Source organism: Ursus americanus, chromosome 22, assembly GCF_024610735.1.
Source record: "Ursus americanus isolate L20-20 chromosome 22, mUrsAme1.1.p, whole genome shotgun sequence".
Classification (NCBI taxonomy): Eukaryota; Metazoa; Chordata; class Mammalia; order Carnivora; family Ursidae; genus Ursus; species Ursus americanus.
The window spans coordinates 34,127,074-34,153,394 of record NC_142148.1 but is presented as its reverse complement, the minus strand read 5'-3'; the positions used below and the strand labels follow the sequence as shown (position 1 = coordinate 34,153,394).

General features: G+C 42.4%; 1 protein-coding gene across 1 annotated transcript in view; it reads left to right on the top strand.

The window, feature by feature from the left end:
- Positions 1–26,321, top strand: part of PAK5 (p21 (RAC1) activated kinase 5) — a 278,955-nt gene that overhangs the window by 156,536 nt on the left and 96,098 nt on the right. The window contains exon 3 of the mRNA XM_045808933.2: positions 20,595–20,807. Coding sequence (XP_045664889.1) covers positions 20,604–20,807 — 204 coding nt within the window. The 5' untranslated portion in view covers positions 20,595–20,603. The remainder of the gene's footprint in view (positions 1–20,594; positions 20,808–26,321) is intronic.

Genomic DNA, 26,321 nt, shown 5'->3' with positions numbered 1-26,321 from the left:
TCCAAGGAAAGGACCTCTCTTGAGTATGCTGTGGCTCTTGGGCACTGACGGGCCCCTGGAGAAGTCTGTGCTGGTCTTCAGGGAGGCCCCACCTGGGGACCTACTCCAGTAGAGTACCCATTACATAAACGGACGTTCCTTTTCATTTCTGCATTTAGGTAACTATATCTTAGGTACAGCGACCCCACATGGAATTAACAAAATTGAAAGTATCTTAATAAATTTTCCCACCAGGATGGAGATCATTACATCATCAAGTAAACAGCACCCTCACGTGCAGAAACAGCTAATGTGGAGTACCTTCTAAAAGGTGCTTTCGGTATCGGTTGGAGCGAGGCACTAACGACAACATACAAAATGTGTTCTCGCTCTCTGTGTTATGTTCTAGTGAAGTTCATGGGTTCACTGTCCAAGTGGCCAATTACCTGTTTGTTGATCTATCCATTGACTCCGCACCTAATCCTGGCCATTTTGCCTGGTCATAAGCAAGGGCAAGAGAAAGAGTAAATGGCTCAGCCCCCATGATATGCCATCTTGCTGAAGGCATATATGTAAATGCAACAGTATATTATTCTTCCAGCCACTGGGGATTTACATTCAGCCAGAAATTGAGGTTACTTGGGGAGGTGGTCGTGCCCACAGTCAACTGTGGGCCACATTTGCTGTCCTCTAAAATAATTCGCTTTGGAATAGCAGATACCCAATGATGATTACCCAATTGTTCCTCCACACCCCACAAGTTATACTGCTAAGCTGTGCCTCCCTGCGCCCATTTTTTTGAGACCATTTTTTAGTAAAATAATTTGGCATTTATGGGTCAGGGTTTTGTCTCGGTGAATATTTTTCTGATTTTAAATATCCCTTAGCCTTTATGAGGCTGTGATACATACTTGAAGCTATAGGCTATGAACCATATTTTAAAACAATAAACATGCATGACTATTGCCTTTCATACTGCCAAGGATGCAGGATTACGGGAACTATAGAAGAGTGTGAGAGAAATAATTAACAACAACAAGAAATGCTCCCTTGGTTCTTTTGAAAACGTGAAATGATTTTCTATGATATTTAAAGCAATCTGGTGAAGTTCCATTGTCTGGCCAAGGTGGTGGTTTCTGGATAGACATTATACCATAATATTGCCATTTTCTAACCATTTTTTATATACGCCTTGTTAATTCTCAAAGTCCAAATTCCCAAAGCATCGAAGAATCACAGAATTTTAAAGCTGGATGAGATCTTTGGAGGTCTGATTTACTGTAGGAAACCATTGGAGGTTGAAGAATCTGTGATCACTTTGTTCACGTAGAAAAGAGGGTGTCAGTGCACCGAACTGTTTGGAGAGATCAAGGGAAATGCTGAGCTGCTTTCCATTTGGATTAAAGCATTGTACTCTGCTTAGGATCCACAGGCTCTGTCTTCCAAGCCTTGCTCAGGTGAGATCACTGAGTCTCAGAGTCCTGACATGTTTTCTGGGGCTCTTTCCATCATATAGTGTAACCTTGATGGCAGGGAACTTACCTGCCCGTGTCTGACCTAATATTTGTAAAGCCTCTTATGACAGGATAAAGTACACATTCGTTCATATCTGGCTTTTTTCAGTCAGCATTTCGTTTGTGAAATTCACTAAGTATTTCTCTATAGTTCCTTCTTGTGCTCTATAGCATTCCACTGTAGGAACTCGGCACAATTTATGCACGCTACTGCTGATAGCTGCATGAGTACTTTCCAGCTTGGGACTCTTGAGCAAGTAGTCCATGAAAGCCAGTTGCATGTGGAAAAGCACCAATGTAAAGCAGTAACGTTACATGCTCTTTTCATTCAAAGAGCTCCTCTCTTACATGGAGGAAACTTACTTTAAAACAGCCCCTGTCGGGCCGCCTGGGTGGCTCAGTCGGTTAGGCACCTGCCTTCAGCTCAGGTCATGATCCCAGAGTCCTGGGATCAAGCCCCATGGCTCCTTCTCTTTTGCCCCCCCCCCCCCAGTTCATATGCACAAAGGGCACGCACGCTCTCTCTCTCTCTTTGCCTCTCTCTCTCTCAAATAAATCTTAGAAAGAACAAAAACAAAAAAAAACTGCCCCTCTCGGTGGTAATCTGAATTCCCTATCTCTACTCCAGAGCTCCTAAAGCCTAGACGTGCGCTCCAAAGTACAGCCCTGCCTTCCATTTTCTTTTCTTTCTTTCCCTTTTTGTTGTTGTTGTTGAAGTTGGGTTTATATAGCATCTTTAAAAAAAATTATTTTCAAAGGGTAGTTGACACACAGTGTTCTATTAGTTCAAGTCTGTGCATTACTCAGAGCTCGCCATGGTCAGTGTGGTCACCATCTGTCACCACATGACATTATTACAATATTACTCTGTTCTCTTTGCTGTACTTTTCATTCCCGTGACTTATTTGTTTTATAACTGGAAGTTTATGCCTCTTAATCCCCTTCACTTATTTTGCCTTAGCTTTTCAAAGGGAAGGGCAATCTTTGCTGAGTTTACGTATTTCCAAATTCTGACAGTATAGAAAGTGGGACCAATAAACCCGTTTTCCATTTGAAAAGAGCCAGAAATCCCACCATTCTGCGCCACAAACCTCCCCAAATTAAACAGTAGCTTTCAGTTTGAGAGGAAAATGCATTTTGGCATTTTTTCAAAGATTTGAATTTCAAAAGGTTATTATTATGCATAACAGAGAGAGGGAAATGACAATGCTATTTAAATAACCCTCTCTAGAAATTTCACAGTAAGTACATTTTAGACACAGTTTCAAGATGCGGAAATTAGGAGTACTGTTCTGCCAGCATTTCCTTCCTCGAGGTTATTTTACAGGGCCGACTAGCCACTGCCTCGTGGGATTGCTTCCTAGGAACACAAAATGGCTAGATTAAAATCCAGGTTTGGTGAAAAGAGAACATTGCTCCAGACCACCGCAGATTTTACCACTGCAATGGGTTTGCCTTTATTAATTAATATGTGTAAAGGAGCAAAACTTCCACCCACTGTCGTACATCACAGAAGAGGCCGTCTTCTAAAGCGGGCCGGAATTGCAGTAACAGCCGCATTGGTCATTTCCTGTAGGTTATGCTGCTGAAGCTTTGCAGAGGGCTCATCATCACCACTGCTGCTAGTTCGTAATTTTTTAAAGATTGTATTTATTCATTTATTTGTCTCAGAGGCAGACTGACCTGAGCCAAAATTAAGAGTCAGATGCCCCACCGCCTGAGCCATCCAAGCGCCCTGCTACTCTGTATTTGTGTGTCACTCTGACTCACTATATATAACGTAAAAAACCACACGTTAGAAGCCAGAAGAGTTTAACATGGAGCCTATATGTGCCACCAGCTAGCCCCATGCTTCGTTCTAATTCTCAGCTCTTCCCTGTTTGACACGAGGCTAATGTTATTTGCTGACAGCATAGTGTTGATATCAGGGGGAAAAAATGACGTGTATGTTAAAGTAATGCTCGCTGTTAGAACAGCTAAGCTTAGCTCACCTGTGAGAATTTTCTCTCTTGCTTGAAGTGAAGTGCAGGCGCTCCTGGTCAACAGGTGAGTCTCTTCCATGCAACCGTCCAGGGGCCAAGTCTCCTCCTATCTTGAAATGTTACCACCTCCTTGCACTTCATCTTTGTCTGCATCCAGCCAACGTGAAAGCCTTGAGCTGGAACTGACGGACTTGACTTCTGCACATGTCCTGTTGGCTGGGCCGAGTCACGTGACAATACTTGACTACAAAGGGAGTTGGGCCTGTAGTCCCAAGCTGGGCACACACTTTCTAGGGTGAGCTCCACGTTCCAGAAGGGGGACCATGCGACATCCATGTGCATTATGAAGCATTTGGTTGTTGTTGCTGTTAGCGTTTTAGGGACTCTTCTCTATAGTACCGTCATTCCATCCCAGCATCCCAAAACCACATGGATTATCACCACCATGTTATCTTAGGAAAGAATGACCAAGGAGTGATCATAGCAAGAAATATGGTTGCTGTTAATACCCAGTGCAGAGTCCAATCCACTGCCAGTATTTTGCTGTGAGTCAGCAAGTGGTTCCCCATCAGGTAGAAACCAAACTATGCTAAATCTTAAACTACCACGCATAGAAAAATTTCTCTGGTACAGTGATTCAGGGGTCACAGGGGAGGAAATCCGCAGATACACCCAGCCTTTCATCGCAGTGGATTGGTATCAGATGGGCATCCTCTTTTCCAGGTCCAGCCACTGTCTGCAGAGGCAAAAGGGAGGCCCAAGAGACCATGCTATGGAGGCAGGTCCTACATGACCATCTCCCCGTCACACTGTCATTTGTGTTCTAGGAAAATGAATATGCCTGGAAAACTTACAGTCAGATAATCACGTTGTAACCCAAATAAAATACTGCTTCAAATCAAATCAACTAACATTCCCACTCAGAGGAAAATAGGTGCGCACGCGCGCGCACACACACACACACACACACACACACACAAAGTCAAGTCCTGCCACTGCCTTAAGTCACTGCTTCTCAAACTTGAGTGTGCCTCAGAAATCATCTGGAGAGCTTGATAAACCACAGACCAGTGGATCCCACCCCTCCAGAGTTGCTGGCTCAGTAGGTCTGGCATGGGGTGCCAAAATTTGCATTTTTGACAAACTACCCATTGATGCTGAGGCTGCAGGCCTGGGGACCATACCTGAAGACCTGCCCTCTGCTCTCAGACTTCTCCTTCGTCTCTGTCCTCAAGTCTGTCTGTCCCCTTGCTCACCGTTCTCCAACTCACTAGCCACCTCGCTGTTTCAGGAACCCAGCAGGCACATCCACACATACCCAGGCCTGCGTGTTTGGCGTTGCTTCATATTAGAGCTCTTTGCCCAGATGTCCCTGTCGTTTACAACTTTTACTGCCTTCAGATATTTGCCCAAATAGCACCTTCTTAGGGACCCCTTCTCTTCCCTGACCATACAGTTGAAAATTTCTACTCCCCTGTTCCACCACTCACCATCTCCCCTTCCCTGCCTTTCTTTCCCCTCCCCTGGTCTTATCACCTTCTAGTACACTAAGTAATTTACCGATTTATTTGTTGTTTTTCTCTCCTGATGGGAGAAAGATGAGCCCCTTAGGGTGGCAAGGATCTTCATCTCCCCCATTGAGTCTTCAGCACCTGGAGTAGGCACGCAATAAAATATTTGTCCAAAAATGGAGTGAGGACCGTAGAAAGAAAGAATGGAAAGGCAAGATAATCTTGCTCTACAACCAGTTTAGTCAGCCTGGAATGCAAATCACATCTCAGGTACACACAGCCAGTTTGCTGTAGTTTGCTTGTGGCATCTTTGCCTCATTGTATAATTCTGAAAGTCTTTTTAGCACACCGGTTACCTTTATCCCCATTACCAGCATTGTACTTGGGCTCTTTTGGGGTTTGAGAGCCACAGGTGACAGGCATTACACGAGCTACTCTGAAATGATCTTACAGTAGGAGTGAGCATCTTTAGATTTGGAAGGGAGTTACGATCTCACAAGCTCATTCTTGTTTTTGCTGCTATTATTGGACCTCTCAGCTGGTCTGACTTGGGCTGCCTGCACCAGGCGTATTCCGGCCCTTCCCCTTGGGCATGCTTGCTTTCACGGAGAAGCAAATGTGAGGAAGAGAGCCAGAAGCTACAGATTACACCTTAAGGCAGGGGTTTCTGTGCATGGAAACTCTAGTTTAAAGCTGACACACCGTCAGGGGTACAGTTCATGTTCAGAATGTTGGATTGTTTGAAGACAGAGCAATATCCAATAATTCCAATTGCTTAAATTTTATTTTATTTTTTATTATGTTCAGTTAGCCAACATACCGCACATCATTAGTTTTTGATGTAGTGTTCAACGATTCATTAGTTGCGTATAACACCCAATTGCTTAAATTCTTTAAAAACTGTCTGAAATCATATAGGTTTGTAGTATTTACTAGGGAGGTTCTATTCTTTACTCATAGCGAAATCTTCTCCTGATGTTTTGACCCAAATTCTCTAACAGGAAAGAGTTTCTTACATCCAATACTCTATTTGTAAAACTATATGATCAGAGGCTTTAGAAGTGGGCAACTTGCTCCCCCCATAGCCTCAAGCAGGTGCTCTGTGAGGTTTTCAAATACTTGAATATTATTATTAGAATAATAATAACTAACTTTTGGGAATAAGACCGAGCCCATTGCTTTGCCCAGGTGAAGCCCATATTCTCACCAGGAGATGGTGTCAGCATATGACCCTCAGATGTGAAAAAGCAAAATTAGGGAAGTGTTGATGTGACCCATATGACCAATCTAAATAAAGCATAATTAAGGTTACTTAAGGTTATTAGGGTTCTTTTGCTCAGTGTGAAATTCCAATGCATCAAATTTTATCATCTTGGAGACTGAAGGAAAGAAAGCAGTCTTTAATGTTCTTGAACTTGACAGTGTTTCCAATTATGATTTATGGGAGATCTGATTTGGATTGCCAGCATATGTATATGTGCAAATACAATCCTATTTTCAGTCACCTGGGAAGTTTGAGAATTAGATGGTGAACCAGCTACTGTACATCTCCTCATTTTTGTGGCAGAGACTTCTAAAATCTTTATACCCAATGTGGGAATTGGGAGGCCTTGGTACCTGTTGCCAGGGCATGTTTCTTGCTGCAGTAGCGTGTGTAAGAGAGGGTAGGCATCTTAGTGTGCTATCCTGACTAGGCGAGTGCCAGAAATTGGAGCGTTCCACTGCCAGCTCTCAGATTTATGCTGGAGCTTGTTTACATGGGCTTATTTTCATAAAAGATGCCAATTGTGTGCCTCTTTTAAAAATCCCTTGTTCAGCAATGTCACATTGGTAGCTTGACATCAACCATGATTGGGAATATTTGCACCACAGAAATTGACAAAACACTGCAATCAGGGCTTGTTTGCCCCCTTTCCAGAGTCCATTGTTAAACATTTTCCAGCACCCAGTTACTAATTGTGGTAGATTATAGGCCTGGTCCTAATTCACGGCCTCTCCCTTTGACCACACCCTTTGCAGTATGACTTTGCAACTCCCTTCTTGAAGACGTGCTCTGTTTCCCCTGGACTTAGGACTTGCATCGGTTATAGAATATAGTGGAACCAGCCATGTGCCTGTTTCTTGCCTAGGTCTCAAAAGGCTTCATTTCTGTCTCTTCTAACTCTGACACCACCATAACTTGCCCATGCTATCGTGCTGACAGATTCGAGTCCATGTGGCCATCCTAGGCGAGTGGTTCTCCAGCCAACCCACAGCTGACTACAGAACACTTGAGCCAGCACAGGCAAGACCCAAAGAACCACCTACCTGAGCTCAGCACCATTTGCCAACCCCATACCGTGAGCTAAACAAATGCTTAAGTCACTAACCATTGGGTGGTTTGTTATTACAGCAAAAGCTAACTGGTAAACTAATCTACTCACAATTTCCAGTAAGTTTTAAGCAAACTGACATCAGTGGTATTGCTAGGATTAATATATGGGCCAGTGTCTATTTGGGAAACTCTGCCCACTTAACAAGTCACTTTGGAAATACTTTTTACCTGTTACCCTTAGTTTTCTACCTGTTACCCTCAGAAAGTTGGTGAGGATATTTGGGCCTTAGCATCAATGAAGTAGCATAGAGAGGGAAATTAGAGAATCTGGAACTATCTAGCCAATGGCTCTCTGAAGACAGTGAGCCGCTCCATTCCCCCTTAGATCCATACTGCTTAGGCCATATAGTCTGCATCCGTTTCTTGAAAACGCAAGTCCTTTTCTCTCTTGGGGCCATTATCCTCGGTGTTCCTTCTGCTGGAATGCTGTATCTCAACTTTGCAAGACCTACACCTTCTTATCCATCCATATTCTTATCTTAAGCACTCTTCACCAATATCTATATCACAAGTAGCCACATAATTTCTCTCCTCAAAGTTACTCTATCACAGTGCTGTTCAGTAGAAATATGCAAGGGCACCTGGATGGCTCAGTCAGTTAAGCATCTGACTCTTGATCTCAGCCCAGGTCTTGATCTCAGGGATGTGAGTTTAAGTCCCACTTTGGGCTCCATGCTGGGCATGGAACCTACTTCAAAGAAAATATGCAAGGTCCATATTTAATTTTAAATACCCTAGTAACCATATTTTAAATTTAAAACAAAAGTGATCTTGATATGTTTTACTTAATCCAAAATACTCAAAATACTGTCATTTCAATACATGATGAATACATAAAATTAGTAAGTCTTATGACCACAAAAAACCTGTGCACTGTTGTTTACACCAGCCTTATTTATAATAGCCCCAAACTGGAAACAACTAAATTATGCCTCAACAGGTAAATGGTTAAACAAACTGGGGTGTGCCATATCATGGAATACTACTCAGCAATAAAGAGGAACTATTGATACTCAAAACAATTTGGATGGATCTCATTATGCTGATAGCAAAAAAACAAAACAAAACAAAACACAAAAAAACAAAAACCCAAACCCATCTCAAATGGCTATACACTGTGTGATGCCATTTATAGAACAGTCTCGACATACAAATCAATGGATATAGAAAACATTAGTGGTTGCCAAGAGTGAGAGGGCGGAGGTGACTATAAAAAGGATAGCAGGGAGGAGATCTTTGTGGTGATGGAACAGGTCTGTATCTTGACTGTGCTGGTGGTTTCATGAATCTACACGTGATACAACATTGTTCTGCTATTTGTGCACATTGCACCAACGTCAAATTGCTGGTTTGGATATCATACCGTAATTATGTGACTATGGGTAGAAACTGGATGAAGGGTACAGGGAACCTCTCTGTGTTATCTCTGCAACTTCCTGAAAATGTAATATTTCAGAGTAATGTCCGGGGACTAATTCCTGAAACCCATGAATATGTTAGGTTACATAGCAAAGGGAAATTGGGGATACAGGTGGAATTATGGATGCTAATAGGATGACCTTAAGATAGGGAGATTATCCAGATGGGCTCAATGGAGTCACGAGGGTTCTTAAAAGTGGAAGAACAGGGCAGAAGAGGAGAGTCAGGTGGAGGAAAGAACAGTCAGAGAGAGATGCGATATTGCTGCTTCGAATATGGAGGAAGGGTTCAAGAGCCAAGGAATGCAGGTGGCCTCTGGAAGCTGGAAAAGGCAAGGAGATGGAGTCTTCCTTAGAGCCTCCAGAAGGGGATACAGCTCTGCTGATGCCTTGACTTTCACCCACTGGGACTCATTTTAGACTTTCTGACATCGAGAACTGTAAGAGAATGGATTTGTGTTGTCTAAGCTGCTAGGCTTGTGGTACTTTGTAACAGCAGCAATAGGAAACCAACACAGTGAGAATTTAGAGAGATGTACAGATGTAGTGGACATTTGGGGAGCAGAATATGCAGGAATTGGTGATGATTGGGTGTAGAGGATGATAGAGAAGGGGACACTCCCAGAATTCGCCTCAACAATTTGATACAGCATGGTACTGTATACTAGGATTGAGTTACTGAGAAAAGGAACCGGTTCAACAAATAGGAAGTTTGTGACTTAAGTTTTGGAGATGTCAGGAGTGGCAAGAATCCAGGAGGGGATTTGGATGCATAAATCAGGAACTTAGGAGAGGAGCATGGGGTGTGTCTCCATGTTTAGGGTCATCAGCATAAAGAAGAAGTAAACTTGTGGTATGAGATAAGACCATGGTGAAAAGTAGCTTTTGAGCATAACATTTACATATTTTTCTGCAATTTTTGAGTGCCTACTCTGTTGATGCTATTCTATGAACTATTATAGTCTTCTTGCTACTGTTTTAACATTATCTTATCACTCTGGACAGTGTGAAAGTGATTAGAATTTAAAGATGTTTTCCTCAAAGTACTCCTTTTGTCAATCCTGTGCATGGGTGGCAGAAAAATGAGATGGATGAATTGAAGCCAGGATGGAGAGCCAGGTTGGACCAGAGTGGTCTTGCAATGTTGACGGTCCAGACAGTGTGGAGTTGGGTGCATGGATGCGATAAATCTAACTGCAGCCACAGATTCCAGAGTCAGGATGGAATCAGCAAGCTTAGATGATAAGGAGCCAGCAAACAGGTGAAATTCACACAACTCAAATCAGTAGGACGTGCCTAAGAGAGTCCTATAGTAGAGAAGGACAAATAAGAAGCAAAGAGTCCGGTATGGAGGATGAGTTCAAATGCAAAGGATAGGAATTGGAATCCAGAGTCAGATCCCCAAGAGAAGAAAGGGGCTCCAGCCGTTGAGAAGGCAGATGCCGTTGGATTAGGGCTCAGGTCAGAAATGCAGGCTTGAAGCACAGAGCCGCTGGATCACAGGTATCTGTGCAGTAGAAATAGGGACCAGATATAAGAATCATCTTTTTTTTTTTTTTTAACTGATCCAACATGTTCTGAAGTTTTTCTGGAGGGGTTGGAACACCGTGACTGTCTCGTGGGTGATGTCCAGGAGACACTACGGTAAAAGAATCTGAGGAAGGGGAGCATGTCATTTACATCTTTTTTGATGCAATAATTTTTCTGAGAGAATACCTTTATTTTTAGATTGACCCCATCCCAAGGTTTTTTTTTTTTTTTAATATTTTCCCCCGAATCACAAATGTGTGATCCATGTTCTATTTTACCTTAAGCAACATGGTTAAACGACAGATGTGTGTCTGAGCAATGGCACCTCAACAGGGGGATGGTAGGGTTGGTGCCATCCCCTCTGCAGTACAATTTCTCAAACAGCCATCTTTCTTCTACCAATGACAGGCCAGTCATTAAGGCTAAATTATCGGAACACGGCTAGGTATTTCTGAAGTCCTTAAGTACCCATTATTACATTTACCAAGTTCTTCAAAATAGCATTGAGGCTAAGAAAAGAAAAATCTCTTCATGAGAGAGCGAGGAAAGAATCACTTTTGAGATGTACATTAAAGGCACCATATTTAATTCTGTGGTCTTCAAGTACGCAGCTGTCTGTCTAGTTCAAAACCTTGATAGTCCAATAATTACATTAACTCTTCACTTTAGCTGTAGGGCTTGCAAGCGTACCTCCAAGTAGTTGCCATTGCCAGAGGTTAGATCAATACCATTTTGATGGTGAGGGGAGATGTGTACAAAAGATTACCCAATAGATTGGCTCCCACTCTGCTCATCTTATCCCTACGCCATTCCCTCTTCACCACGGTCCTTCTCTGCTAACCACTTCCCCCATGCAGGTCAAAGCTCCTGGAACATATTCATACTATTATCTGTTATTTTTTATATTTTTAACTTATTCTTGTTATAAAATATATGTAACATAAAACTCACCATTTTAGCCATTTTTAAGTATACAGTTGAGTGGCATTAAGTCCATGCACATTCCTGTGCAACCATCACCTCCATCCATCTTCAGAACCTTTTCATCTGTCCAAACTGAAACTGTATACCATTTTACAGTGAGTTTTCCCAGCCCCTGGCAACCACCATTCTACTTAAACTCACCCCATGAGTTTAACTACCTTAGGTATTTTATATAAGTGGAATCCTACAATATTTGTCCTTTTGTGACTGGCTTATTTCATTAATTATTTCATTATTAACGTCTTCAAGGTTCGTCCACATCGTATCATGTATCTCAAGTATCTTTAATAATTTTGAATACATAGAAAAGCAATAGCTTGTGAGCTTGTGTCCTGTGGCCCAAAGTCCATTCAAAACCTCTTATGAGCATGCCAATGTTTTGGAAACTACAGATGCTTCCCATCAGTATACCACTATTCTTACTGAGTATTCAGGCTGTACAAATTAATAAAGAATGGCAGAAGTTGTACAAAAAAAAATAAAATTACCAGGCGTGCATGTGTGTGTGTGTATATATGTATATATGTGTGTGTGAGTGTGTGTGTGTGTGTGTGTGTGTGTGTGTGTGAGACTAGTTAAACTTTGAGCAAGAAAGTTGAAAATGGAATTCATAGTCCTGAAACTGACTTTTCGCTCTAAAAAAATTCAGGAGAATCAAGTATTAGTGGCAATTTTCAGGGCCAGTAACCATGCTTGAGTCAGGTAGAGTTTTCAAACCAACCTGCAAGGTCACTTCATTTCCTCATTTCCTACCTAAACAAGAATGTTCTTATCAATTCCTGCCTATATGCTTGTGATATATAATATTCTGTGACAACTTGACTATAGGAAGGGAAACTCAGATTGCTGGTAAACTGTTTCTGGGTGTGTGTCTGTGTGTAAGGCTGTTTCTGGAAGAGATTAGCATTTGAATTGGCAAACTGAATATAGCAGATGACTCTCCCCAAGGTGGGTGAGCACCATCCAGTTCCTTGAGGTCCCAAACAGAACAAAAAGGCAAACAAAGGAAGAGTGTGAATTCACTCCCTTCCTGCTTGAGCTGAGACATCCAGTCTTCTGCCCTTGGACGTTGGCGATATTGTTTTTATGTTTTCATATTCAGACTGGGACTTACATCATATGAGCCCCTGGTTCTGAGACCTGTGGACTCAGACTGGATGACACCACTAGCTTTCTCCAGCTTGTAGAGAGCAGACCATGGGAGATTTTGGCCAACATAACCACATTAACCAATTTCTATACTACATTTCCTCTTCTGTACGTCTGTGTAAATCCTGTTCTGTTTCTTGGAAGAACCCTGACCAATACAATGCATGTACCATGAGCTGCAGGCAGTATGAGCTAAGAGACCTCCTAGAGAGGCAAGAAATGAGGGATGCCAGTATGTCAGATGTGGTTTCTTTACATGTCTCCATCTGCTTATTATGCAAGTGTGCAGTTCAACAATCAGAGGAGGTACTTCTTTCCCCAGCTGCACACCACTTTCGGTGAATATGGCCACCGTAAAATTAAGTAGGCTTTTCCGGTGCTCAGAAACCTTAACAAGTAATGTAGAACAATAGAAACAAGGGTAAAAGGGCCCAGGATTAGAAATCAACTGTGACTCAAACACCTTAATGAATACTCCTGTATGAACTGCCACTTCCCAGGCAAGATGAGAGTCTGAGTACACCGATGCCATTTGGCAACCCACGCTGTCATCTGTGTTGTTTTTCAAGAGCCAGCAATGTCTTCGGTCATTCATGAGTGGCTACTCTCCAAATTTCAAAATGATGGTTGGGAGACCCCTGTGTACCCTGTTACCCATGTTGATCAATCTCTTTTTCTGAACATCAACTGAAGGATGGATTTTTAACATTTTACTTGAGTATATTTGGACACATGTAAATTTCGACAAGTGTGTGTTGTCTGTTGGTTCAAAGATATTTTAGGAAAGAAATATACCACATGTGGTTTACAAAAAAGCATGAGAACTCTAATGATTGCCTGCCGCGCCCCCCCATGATAACTCCAAGTTCTGCTTATCAGTGGCCTCCATGACATTTCTTCAGTTTGGGCCTTTTTTTTTTTCTTTCAGTTTTTCTTTTCTAAGGTTTTATTTTTAAGTAATCTCTGCCCCCAACGTGGGGTTTGAACTCACAGCCCTGAGATCCAGTTGCATGCTCTACCAACGGAGCCAGCCAGGCTCCCCTCAGTTTTTTATATATAGCCAAAGATATATGTATGCAGCTACAGCAATTTTAGGCATCTCCATCCTTTTCTGCTACGTAGATAGAATTCAGCCTTATTGCATAATCTGCCCCAATCTCCCGTATTTTCCCGATATGATTTTTTCAGCTATTTTTTGTTATATATCTAAATGGTCCTTAGATTTTGTGATTTTTGTCATTGCCTACTGATAAGCCAAGATTTATATTATGATTATCTTTTCTTTCCATTCCAGTTTTAGGTTTTCCCAAAGTTTCTTGTTGTCTTTCTCTTTTGATAATGGCTTCTTTATAAATCATCATTTATTTTGCTTATTACATCTTACAAGGTGACATGTATTTTTGTTGTTTATCTCCAAATTCCCTGCTACTTTGTGATGTCACACCGGTGTTTGGGAGAGTCCCCCAGCCTGCGTATGCACCCCAGCTATTTCCAGATACGCAGTTACTGGTTTTACCTAAAATTCATAAGTGACAGTAATTGCATATTGGTAATGGAATAGGACTTTGCAATCAGACAGTCAAACGTGGCCCTTAAGGACCAAGTCTTGAAATTAGGTAGACTTGGATTTCTTTCAACTTCTGCCACTTGCTAACCATGGTACCGTGGGTAACCCCGTGACTTAACCTCCCAAAGTTTCAATCCCTGCACTTGTAAAATAAAAGTAATACTTCACAGAGTTGTCAGAATGTAAGAGAATGACCTTTCCACTTAGCCTAGACCATGTCTGATCCCAGGAAATACTCACTTCGTGCTACCTACTATTGCTAGTACTGACGTTTTCAAAGGGCTTCTTGCATTGCCTTCTTATTTAGTAATTCCAACTATTCCAAAAGCTCAGCCAATCTGGATTATCTGCATTTAGAGAGGAGGACGCTATCTCAGGCAGGGCATGCCAAGTAGTGGAAGTGGGACCAGTCTGGTATTCAGGCAGCAAATGTAGACAGCATGGGTGAGCCTATTCTCAGGATGTGGACTGCTTGGGCTTGCGTCCCATTTCAGCGTCTTCCTACCGGGGTGAACTTGGGCACTCCTTAACCTCGCTGAGACTCCATTTCCTTATCTGTATGGCAGGAATAATAATAGTCCTTACGACGTAAATTACCGTGAAGAGAATACATGAGTTTATACAGACAGGACAGCTTCTGGCACACTTAGTACTATATTAAGTCTACTTTAAGTAGCATTTTCTGGTCCCCAGTGAGGTGCTGGGGCACCACACCAGGCAGCCTGACACTAATGATCCCAGGGGCCCTTCTCTTGCTTGCCGGTCCCTTGAATCTCTGCTCATGATCCCAGCTAATGAGGCCGAGTGTGGAGATGCCACATACGAGACCTTTTAGGCTAGGCATGTGCCTCAGGCAGCACTAAGGTGGGGCCGAGAGCTGTGACGTTGCTGAAAGCAGCTGGCGGGCTGAGAGGACAGGGAAGCTGTCAGAGCGTTGCTCTGGAGTCTGGGAGTTTGGATTTCCTTCAGTTTCTTCCATGACACAGCTTTTAGACAAGAACACATGGTGACCAAAACCATCCATCAGAGCAGTGTAAGGTTTGCTCTGAATTTTGCAAGAAACTTCCAGAAACAAGGATTCTGGGGTCTATTTATTCTCTTCCTCTAGGAATGTAACTCCACAGTAGCAGAGAAGTCGCACAAAGCAAATGTATATAACCCACTGTTTCCCAAATGTACTTGACTAAGGAACCATCCTCCATTCTCCACGTTCTTCACCTTTCAGAGAGCTGGTGCGCTCAGGAGCACACTTTGGTTAATGCATAGTCAGACTAGCAGGTGAACGCTCACATGTGTGTTTAATAGTGAAGCAAAATAATTAGGAAATGGCAGATATAAAGCCTTGAAATGCCTAATTAAGAAACCTGTAGCAGGGGTGCCTGGGTGGCACAGTTGGGTAAGCATCTGACTCCTGATTTCGGCTCAGGTCACGATCTCAGGGTTGTGAGACTGAGCCCTGGATCGGGTTCCATGCTCAGAGGGGAGTCTGCTTAATATTCTCTCTCTCCCTCTGCCCCCCCTCAAATAAATAAATCTTTTTAAAAAATAAAAACCTGTAGCAAAATTTTCTGTGCTGAATGATATCTACCAAAACGTCCTGGAAGTAAGTCGGCTGGAACTCTGGAGAAGGATGTGGTATTCTATGCCCTTACTTTACCTGGATGCTGAGAAGCAAGGGTCTTTTTTTCTATGCGAGGCGTTGTCCTGGCTCCCAGCAGCCCTTTGGCCTTTGCTCAGTGACAGAGTTCTGCTCAGTCAGGAAAAAGGTTCTTTCTGGAGAGACATGATAGGATCCCAAAATTTCCAAAATCTACAGTTCCCTTGTTCGAGCTCACCATCCCCACCCAGGCATATCTCTAGGGGACAAGATTCCTGAGAAGGGCAGAGGTGGGGATGTCTGGTAGAGCACAGCATTGCATTGTCTAGTGATTACAAGCATGTGTTTTGAGGTTCTGAGTCTCCAGCTTTGCCATTTTTTAACTTCTGAAATTCTGTTTCCTCCATGGAGATATGATAATAACAACTCCTGTGCAGGGAAGAGTTAATATAGCAGCACTGCGCCTATCTTGGAAAAGCCAGTTTGCAAGGTTGGCCCTTGGGTGACATCTGGGAGCTTCGATTTTAGGAGGGTTCCCACCTCTCCCTGAAAAGAATGGTTCACTGTGACTAAACTGTTTATGCAAACAATATTGTTTATGCTGAACCCCTGATTTTCTTCTGGAGTCTAAAATTTTGGCACGGGCCAAGCAAAGGGTGCCTACGTGACTAATACTGAATAAAATTCCCAGGCACTGGGTCTGTAACAAGTTTCCCTGGGAGACAGCATTTTTCATGTATTGTCACAATTCATTGCTAGGGGAATTAATCACGTCCTGTGTGAATCCACCGGGAGAGGACCCCTGGAAGCTTACTCCTGGTTTCCTCCAGACTTTGTCCATGCGCCTTTCCCCTTTGCTGATTATGCTTTGCATACATTCACTGTAATAAATGACAGCTGGAGTGCGACTGTATGCTAAGTGGCTGTGAGTTCTCCTAGCAAATCAAAGCTGGCAGTGGTCTTGAAACATCCCCTCCTGCCCCCACCGCCAACATAGGGTTATTGTGAGTTTTAAGTACAAGCAGACACAATGAACCTTGGGCACTATGCCAGGTACAGACTAAGCATGGACATATCAGAGAGAAGAAACCACTTACCAAGCAGATCTTGGATTTTAGGAGGGCCTCCTACCTTGTATCTCTCTGCTTCTTGGTGTAAAAAGCATCAGGATTCCTTCCCCTGAGTGTGAGATTCCTCATTGCTGTCAGAGTAACAGCCATCGCTAATGAAATATCACCATACACCACGGAGATTCTCTCTACATTTCGTCACCTGTGAGCTTCACAGGAATGTTGCCTGAAATTGTAGAACTTTTTAATTTTCCTTTCTAGTTTCTTCCTCTATAACTCTTCAGCTCAAACTTACTAGATATGTTGCACTGTATTTATAACCATTTAAATTACAGTTGTGTAGTATTGCAGGATACAGTGTAGGAAAATTAATTCAGCCACAGGGTTTCCTCACTACAGCTGCCTTATTTTAGAACAAGAACAGTATTCGTTCATTGATATGTTCTTTTTTTACATTCTCATTTGAATGGCATGGCCACCACTGGGACATTCACAGTCAGGAAGGGAATAGTAAAACATTTCTATTCTGGTTCTAAAAATATTTGACCTAGCATTTTCAGTGCTTGTTCATGTATGAATTCATGCAAAAAAAACCAAAACAAAACAAAACAAAAAAACAAAAAAAACCCTCTCATCTCATGTGATTTTTCTAAGATAATTGCTACCTTGTTTTTAAAAGAATGGTCATAAAGTTTATTAGAACATCAAGGGGATTCAGCCAACACATAACCAAATTTTATTTTCAAATCGAGAGGTAGTATGCGGACTCGCTTCCTTGGCGTAATATCCTGCCCACTGAAAACCTTCCAGGCCCTCATCCAACCAGAGAGTAGCGTCACAATCAAGAGTCTTCTGACTTAATGGAATCGTATAACAGCAAATGTAGTTACCCAGATTGGACATTATTACTTGAGACTTTGAAGCAGCTAAAGTAGAAAGAGAAAAATGACGGGCATCTGAAGTTACAAGGTATGGGATCATAAGCGAGTCTTTGCTATTAGCATTTTCTGTGCCAAAATTTACTCCACTATGTAATGGCTTAAAGCAACAGCCACTTAGTGTGTCCTGATTCTGTAGGTCAGGACTTTGGGTCTAGCTCAGCTGCACGGTTCCTCTGCTAGTTTTGACTGGGCTCACCTAGTGGATAGCTGCTGGTCAGCTGCGTGGCTTTGCTACCAGGGCTGATTGTTGGTTGGGCTGATGGGTGGCTGGACCAAAGCGTGTCTTCCTCCAGCAGGATGGCGTAGCCTTGTTCCAAGAGCAGCAAGCAGGCAAACCCCAATGTACAAGATCATTCCATGCTTGTGTCATGGTTTCTTTTGTCCCATTGGCCACAGCAAATTACATATCCAGGCCCAGAGTCATGTGGGAGAGACCCATCCAGGGGCATGGACACTGGGAGGCATGAAACATCGGGGGCCATTCCTGGGGCTGTCTACCAGAGCTGGATTCCTTTAGTTCTTTACAGTTTGGCTTGGGTGTTCTCAAATGTTTAAAATCAGCCGACTTATATTTATTAATCCACTTTGTAAGGTACTTAACTAGTTTTAAAAAATTATGTTATGCTCTCCACAATAGAAAACACATCAAGGTGTTTTGACCCTTTATTATCTTTCGTTGATTTTTCTTTTTTTTTTTTTTAAGATTTTATTTATTTATTTGACAGAGATAGAGACAGCCAGCGAGAGAGGGAACACAAGCAGGGGGAGTGGGAGAGGAAGAAGCAGGCTCATAGCGGAGGAGCCTGATATGGGGCTCGATCCCACAACGCTGGGATGACGCCCTGAGCCGAAGGCAGACGCTTAACCGCTGTGCCACCCAGGCGCCCCTTTCGTTGATTTGTCTTAATCACCTTATGTGTTTTCCAAATTAGTTTGAAGTAACAACCAAGATGGATAAGAAAATGGGTTTTGATAGTCTGGGAAGTTAAAGCTGTGAAGAATCTGATCACTGTCAAGAGAATACACATCCATCCAGTGCTGTGGGCTGAATGTGTCCCTCCAAAACCCATATGTTGAACTCCTAATCCTCAAGGTGATAGCATTAGGAAGTGGGGCCTTTGGGAGATGACTAGCTCACGAGGGCGGAATGTCATGAATGGAATTAGTGCCATTATTTGAGGGGGCCAGAGACAGCTCCCTTTTCCCTTCCAACATGGAAGTTTCCAGCAAAAAGATAGCCATCCAGGAAGTAGATTCTCACCAGACACCACATCTGCCAGAGCCTTGACCTTGGACTTCCACACTCCAGGACTGTGAGAAAGAAGCATCTGTTGTTTATAAACCACGCAGTCCCGGCTATTTTGTTATGGCAGCCCAACAGACTAGTAGACATCAATAGAGAATATAATAGGACCATGAGAAAACTTGAAGGCAGCAGGAAGACCCTGTTTGGCAAGCAGGGATTACTGGTTAAAAGAGGAAATGCATTTTAATGGAAGATGAAGGCAAGGGAGAGAGAGGGTCAGGAGGAGGGGGAGAGCAAGGGAAGATGTCAACATCTGTGGAGCTCTTACCCCAGGCGCTAGTCACTGAATAAATGTACTGTGTTTGTGATTTTAGCCCATCAGCAAATATTTCTTGAGCCCTCCTATATGCTAGGCACTGGCACCCTGTAGTGAACAAGCCAATAGTATCCCTTCTCTGGTAGATCTTCTATTCTAATTGGGAAAACAGACGCCCAGACACACCATTACACCTAATTAATTGACAGCAAGTGGAGACAAGCTGTAAAGAATATGTACCTGGAGCTGTACGAGTGTATAACCCACCTAAGGGCTGAGATAAGGCTTCCCCAGCAAAGCAGCACTGAAGCCAGACCATCATCTTTTATATAAAGTGCCTGCCCCAGTGTTTTCGGAATTCCCCAAATAATCATGATTGTCCTATTCACAATAAACTGAGAGACGGAAAAGCAATTACACCCAAGATCATAGTGAATAGGTGAATCAGCCTGGCCTTCAAACCCAGGACGTCTTATGTATTTTCAACACCATAAAGCACACAGTGACTATTTCGCAGGTATCCTGGAAGTATCCTGGTCACAGGATATGTTTCAATTAGGTCAGCTACATGGTTTCAAACAGGCAAAATACATCATGCAATGTTCTAAATATAATATACGGTGGGAAGTGGTCTTCCTCCCTGCCTTGTCCCCCAGGCTCCCTTCTCTCCTTCTCTGCAGGTAATGCCACTCAAGTTTCTTGTATGTTTGTTCAGAGATCTATTTAATATTTGTAGCACTTACTTTGTGCCAGGTGCTTTTCAGAGTGTTTTACAAATGCTTGCTTGTTTAAGCCTCAGAAGAATTGTATACGGTGAATGTGATTAGTAACCCCGTTTTTTCATATATACCCCCACTTGTCCAAAGGTTTAGATTTTAAGTGCACGCCAAACTTTGAGATGCTCCTCGCTGTGTGCTTGTCAGGTTTTGCTTTGCTAATACCACATAACAAGGTCGGAATCTTAGTGGCTTAATTATAAACATTGCTTTCTTACTCATGAGTCGCCCGTGGCTCAGCTGCACGTGGATCCAGACGGGAGGTTGGATTTGGGTCTGCTTCACGCATGTCTCCTTCCAGGATCCAGGCTGAGGGAGTATCTTCCACAAGACACATCTTCTTGCCAGGTAGCAGAAGAACATGGAAGAAAGCGGGAACACACAGTGCCTTCAAAACCCTCCACGTGGCCAAATCCCAAATCAGTGGGGCAGGGAACTATATTCCACACGGCAAGGGCAAGGAGAAAACAGATTAGGAATGAAATAACTAAGCTCCACACCCTGAAAATCCAACTTTCATCTTTTGCAGCTGAGACATAGAGGAATAATGGAGAAGCCAGAACTGCGGATGAGTAATTTTCCTATCGTCTTCTGCTGGCGAGATCTAAACAGCGATCTCTTTTCTGTTTGCATTTCCCAGGTTTGCATCATGTTTGGAAAGAAAAAGAAAAAGATTGAAATATCTGGCCCCTCCAACTTCGAGCACAGGGTGCACACTGGGTTTGATCCACAAGAACAGAAGTTTACGGGCCTCCCCCAGCAATGGTACAGCCTGTTAGCAGACACGGCCAACAGGCCGAAGCCCATGGTAGACCCTTCCTGCATCACACCCATCCAGCTGGCGCCCATGAAGGTATGGCGGGGATTCTGTCTTTAAGTTGGCTCAAGAGGCGTGTTCTCATTTGATGCAGTGCACCATCTTTACAGGCAAGCTAGAAAAATGCCTAAATCATGCACTTGTTTTTAAATATCTGCTGATGATCCACACATATTCTTCAATGATTATAATGTTCATCACTTATCGTAAATTGCGGCACGTGAAAAAGGAACCTCAGCTCTCAGATGTGAGATTTTTTTAAAAATCAAACACATAAAATGCAATCACAAAATAGAGAAGTCCTATTTCTACTTTAAAATGCTATTTGCTAGTCTTCATACTGAAGAATATCATTTACCCCCTCTGGTAAGTGTTGGCAGTAACCTCTGATTAAATAGGCAACCTTTAGGTGTTTTGCATTTGCCCTCAGAATGTTTAAACTTGTATATAAAACTTAGTACTAAGAGATTTTAACAATAATGATTCATATGTATTTATATTCACACACACATATGCATATATCTCCACACATATATGCATGTTTTATACATAATCATGTTTAAATACATATATATTCATATTTGTCTCCATGGTCTAGCTGTTTCAAATAAAATGAGTCACTTGAGTCCTAGACTAGGATATAATTTACCCCTAGACTAGGATATAATTTACCTTAAAGAAAGGGCTAGTAGATTTTTGGCAAGGGATGTTCATGAAAATAATTTCATCAAAGCAGAAATTAGTCTCAGTACATTTCAGATATGTCAAGTGACTACAGAGAAAATCCAGTCATTGCTGTTTCCTTATGTGTCTCAGAAGGATAAGAATTCTGTAGACCACCAAGCAATTGCCCGAAAGCTCCCTATGGGAGTTAAACATCATTGAGTTTATGGTCCTGTTAAATCTAATACATTAGATTCTATTCTATGTCTCTTGCTCATCATATTAGCAGACATCAGAGCTTTGAATACCTTCTTCTGGGTAAACATGAATATTGAATACATTGTATTTAAGTGTTTAGGCAAAACAGAAGTGGTTGCATTTTAGAGGCTGCAAAGAAGCAGCCTAGCTGCTGAGTTACCAGAAATTCTTATATCACCGGAGCTGAGTAAATTAGAATTGTGATTCCATCATTCCTGCATGGTCTTGGTCATTCTCTTCTGGTTTTGTTTTGTTTTCTGGTATTGAAACAGGTAGGTCTGTGTAACTCAAAGATAAATACAGAGTCTTCTAATTGTGCATTTTGTGAATTTGATTTTCTGATAAGATTTTGAAACTTTTCAGGCCAGCTAAAATGTAAAATACTCAAAAGATGGATATCTGAGAAGATACGTCTTTAGGGACAAAAAGGAACCTCCCATTTAAAGAAGGAGGTTTAATAGATATTTAATAGAAACTGACCAATTAACCAACTCTACTGGTTGATATTAGGTAGTATCTTTTTATCGATTAGGATTTTCTCCCTAAGAGAAGGCTAATGCTTCACTAATGACTAAATAACAGGGTGGGCCATCTCTAATAAGAAGTTGGGATTAGAAAGAATTTGCTTTTTATTTTATTTTTTCTCATATCCCAAGTTTTTATAAAACTCAGACAGTGGAATGTGCATCATGCCCAGAACAGTTCTCTGCCATCGATCCTCACGGTGAGGGAAAAATGCCCAGGTAAAACACAATTACTGAGTGTGGTTATCATTTGATGAGGAATATTCCAGAAAGGGGCAGAGTCTTAGTGTAACTTCAGAGCTGAAGGCCCAGGACATGTGCTGTCTTATTAGAAAGTGTGTTTCTTATTGAGAAAGGAGAGAGTATCATTTATTCGCCATGGTTTTTCATTCCTCTGAGTCCTAGCAGGTCCGGGCTGGCAATGAAGGAAGGTGCTCCTATCTCAGTGATAATCCACCATGCTTCGTGGATGTAGGACTTCACAGGATTTCTAGTTCATTTCTTCCATCTCTCAGATGGGCTGGCCCATTATCCTCTCTGACAGAATTTGTCAGCCCCACCGAGAGTCAGAGCAAGGTTTCCTAACTGCTGAGCTCCTGAGTCCCCAGGATTCTCTTACTCACTCTATGGGCATTCTTGCCCTGAAGCCCCATGAGTGAGCCTTCAATCTGTAGGAAATGAAAATATTTGTTGTAGACAATTACATGCAAACTGCAAGAGGACTGGAAAATACAACTCCAGCGAAGACCCAGGCCTGAATTTTGCAAATGGGACCTCAGGCTCAGTTTTTACTATGAGAAAGAAAATAAATACAGATGGGGAGTGACGAAACAGTAGTCAGCTAGGCTGAATTTTCCCCCAGGAAGAGTAATCAAACACTTTTAACTGAAAGACGCCCACTAAATCCATACCTGGTATCCTCGCCAGCTCCTTTAGATGGATCCTCTCCCCCAGATCCTCTGAGTGCAGTTGTCGCTGTTGGACCGTATTGGTGGTCCGAGAGAGTCCTGCTGACTCCACCAGCCGCTCTAGAATAAGGAAAATAAAAGGCTCAAGGGGCCAACATATGCCATGTGGTTTGGATGATCCCACTTTTTGGAAAAGCCTTCTCTGGAGAAATCTTTCCTATTTTTAACATATTATTAATCACGCAGAATCTATTTCAGAAGTCCGAACAATCCTTGAAAGAAGCTATGGAGGAATTGACAGAAAGGAGTGAAAGGAGTTATGCAGATTTAAAGCCATTTTGGCAAAGTTACTTAAGTAGAAGCAATTCTAATTTGTTCAAGCTGTCCCTTAAAGAGGACAAAGAAAAATAAGACATTGCGATGTGAAAGCAGTCAATGGAAGAAGTGCATAGCGCCTTGCGTTGTGACAAAGCGCCGGTTCCTGGGTATCCGTCAGTAAGCTCAGGCAGGCTGGTTCTGAATGGAAATTCACCATTGCAATGACCTCTTCTCTGATTAGAGTTTTCAGCTGTTCCAGTTCAGAACCTTCTTTAAATTGCTTGCCCCCCTTGCCAGGACACCCTTCTTCTACGTACATTTATTGAGGTCAGTGTTTCTCCAACTGTAGTGTGTCACAGTCACCGGGAGGGCTTGGGCCCATCCCCAGAGTTTCTGATTCAGCAGGCCTGAGATGGGGTCAGGATTTTGCATTTCTAATAAGTTTTCAGGTGATGCTGATGCTGCTGGTCTGGAAACCGCACTTGGAGATCTTTGATTTAGGTAATTATAAAGGAATGTATCTGCATAAGGTATAATCAATACAAGTTTATGCTGGCCACGATTTCCAAATGCTCAGAAATGTAACCAGAAGCCACAGGTTAGCTCAGATTTGTGTCAGAAGTTAAAGTGCATATACTCAAGCCAAAGGCACGTAGTCAAACTGAGAAAATCTGAACCCCCAGAGATGGTGGTTGGGGGAGGTTTTGGGGAAGATCTCTTCAAAGCATTAAGGAAGTACCTTCTAGAAAAACCTTTTTCTGTCCAACATCACTTTGTCCACAGAACATCGTAACCAATATTACCAAACTTACTTCTAAATTAGATGCATTTCTATAGATGGCAGGTTGAATGGTCACATTGTTCTTGCCCCTTGGTTCCCAAACTTGGGCTTTCATCAGAATCTCCTGAGGCATTTGTTAGAACCCAGATTCCCCAGCCCCAGCCTAGAGATTCAGTGTCAATAGATATGGGGTGGGCCTGGTGATTGACGTGTTTAAAAGCCCTCAGATGCTGCTGGGGAGTGGGGGACACGTTTTAAGAACCACTGTTTTAGGTGGACTGAAGTTAGAGCTTCTTTGTAGCAGCCTAGAAATCATTTGAAAGATGCTAAAAATAGAGGATAATATTAAAAAGCCTTTGTAGCTTCTTCCTAGAGTGAATAGACAGCATATCTTAATATTTGCTTCATATTTGTTTTTCAGTTTCAAATAGAGCTGTAGAAATAATAGTATTATTTGGCATATTGGAACTTTATTAAATGATGTCATCCTATATATAATATTCTCCAACTTGCTTTTTTGCTTAACATTGTTTTGAGATAAATCATATTGATATGTAGAAAATGAGTTTATTTAGAAATTAAAGGGTTGTTTTTGTTTTGTTTTACAATTTATCAGTTTCTCTGCTAAGGGATATTGGCAAGTATTTGCTATTTAGAAGTAGTATTGTCATGAACATCCATGTTCATGTCTCCTTGGGCACAAGGTGAGAAGTTTTCTTTTTCTTGTAGCAGTTCTCAAAGCGTGGTCTGAGCCCCTCTCTTTGAGGGAGTCTGCGTGATCAAACCTATTTTCACAATACCAAGGGGTTATTTGTATTTTCTGCTCTCACTCTCACCCAAGTGCACAGTGGGGTTTCGTAGAAGCTACATGACGTGTCTTGATGTCCTTGGCCTGATACCTAATGGAGCGTGTGCTTTGTATTCTTATGTTTTAAATGTTTCTCAGTTTTAATGTCAAATACAGTAAGTGTTGATAGATAAAACATAAACTGAAGTATTTCAGAGTCTGTCCTCAATAATTATAAGAAGTTCTTGAGACCAAAAAGTCGAGAACCACTGTGTTTGGGCTGACAGCAAATTTTATTATACATGGCTTCTACACCTTGTTCCTCACACTCTACCGATGGTTTTGGGGTGGGGTTTTGGGGGATTTTTTTTGAAAATAGAGATTTTTGTCTTCTCTAGCTGGCTGATAATCTTCTAGTCCCTCCAAATGTCTCAGAGATTATTGAATGTAATATTCCATCCCTTTCAGCGTCACAGAATATAATTTGCCTAAATCAAGAGTTTCGACATCATTGAAAATCCCTACATCCTTGCCCACCATCCCCTTCTCTAATTTATCTTTCAAACTCTTTCTGACAGTCTTTTTATCTTTTTAAGTTGAAGATGCACAGAGAATACCAGAGCAAAACCAGCTCTGCCTGGGTTTGCTGTGTCTTTGTCATCTTTGGTGTTCTATCATCGTCTAAAGCGAGGTTCTCCTTCCTCTCCCCCCCCACCCCACCCTTGGCCATCACGTCAAAAACCACCCTACTCTCAGAAACAGGGAAAATCAAGAGCGGGAAATGCTCAGGTCTGGCCACCCTGTCCTTGAGGGCTTATGCCGCCATTTCTTATTCTCCCCCAGCAGAGCTTATGTAGAAAGCTCATCACAGAATGCTTCCGTCCTAATTACTCTCTAATTCTCCACCCCCTCTCTCTTCTTATGATTCACAATTTCGCATTCAGGATTTATGTCTTCAGAGCCACGTCATTCTTTGTTTAGTTCTGTTTCCATGGGATTCACCATTTCCTTGAAAAGTTTTGCCATCAATTTCCTTGAAACACAAGGCAGCTCTCTGACATTTTCTGGCATTTATTTCCTTTTGACCCAAGGGAACAGTGTCTCCCAAGGATCCTTCTCATTTCCACCTCACTGAGGGGCTCTTCCTCGCTGGTCAGAATTAAGTCTGGAGGGTCATTTCTTTTAGTGCCGCCTCCGCCTCTGAGAGTTGTCACCATGGGGTTCGACCTGGGCATCAGATGGTTGTCATGCTCTTAGCGGAATGACACTCGCAGCAGCTGTGAGAGCTGAAGGCTGCCCCTTCATGACATC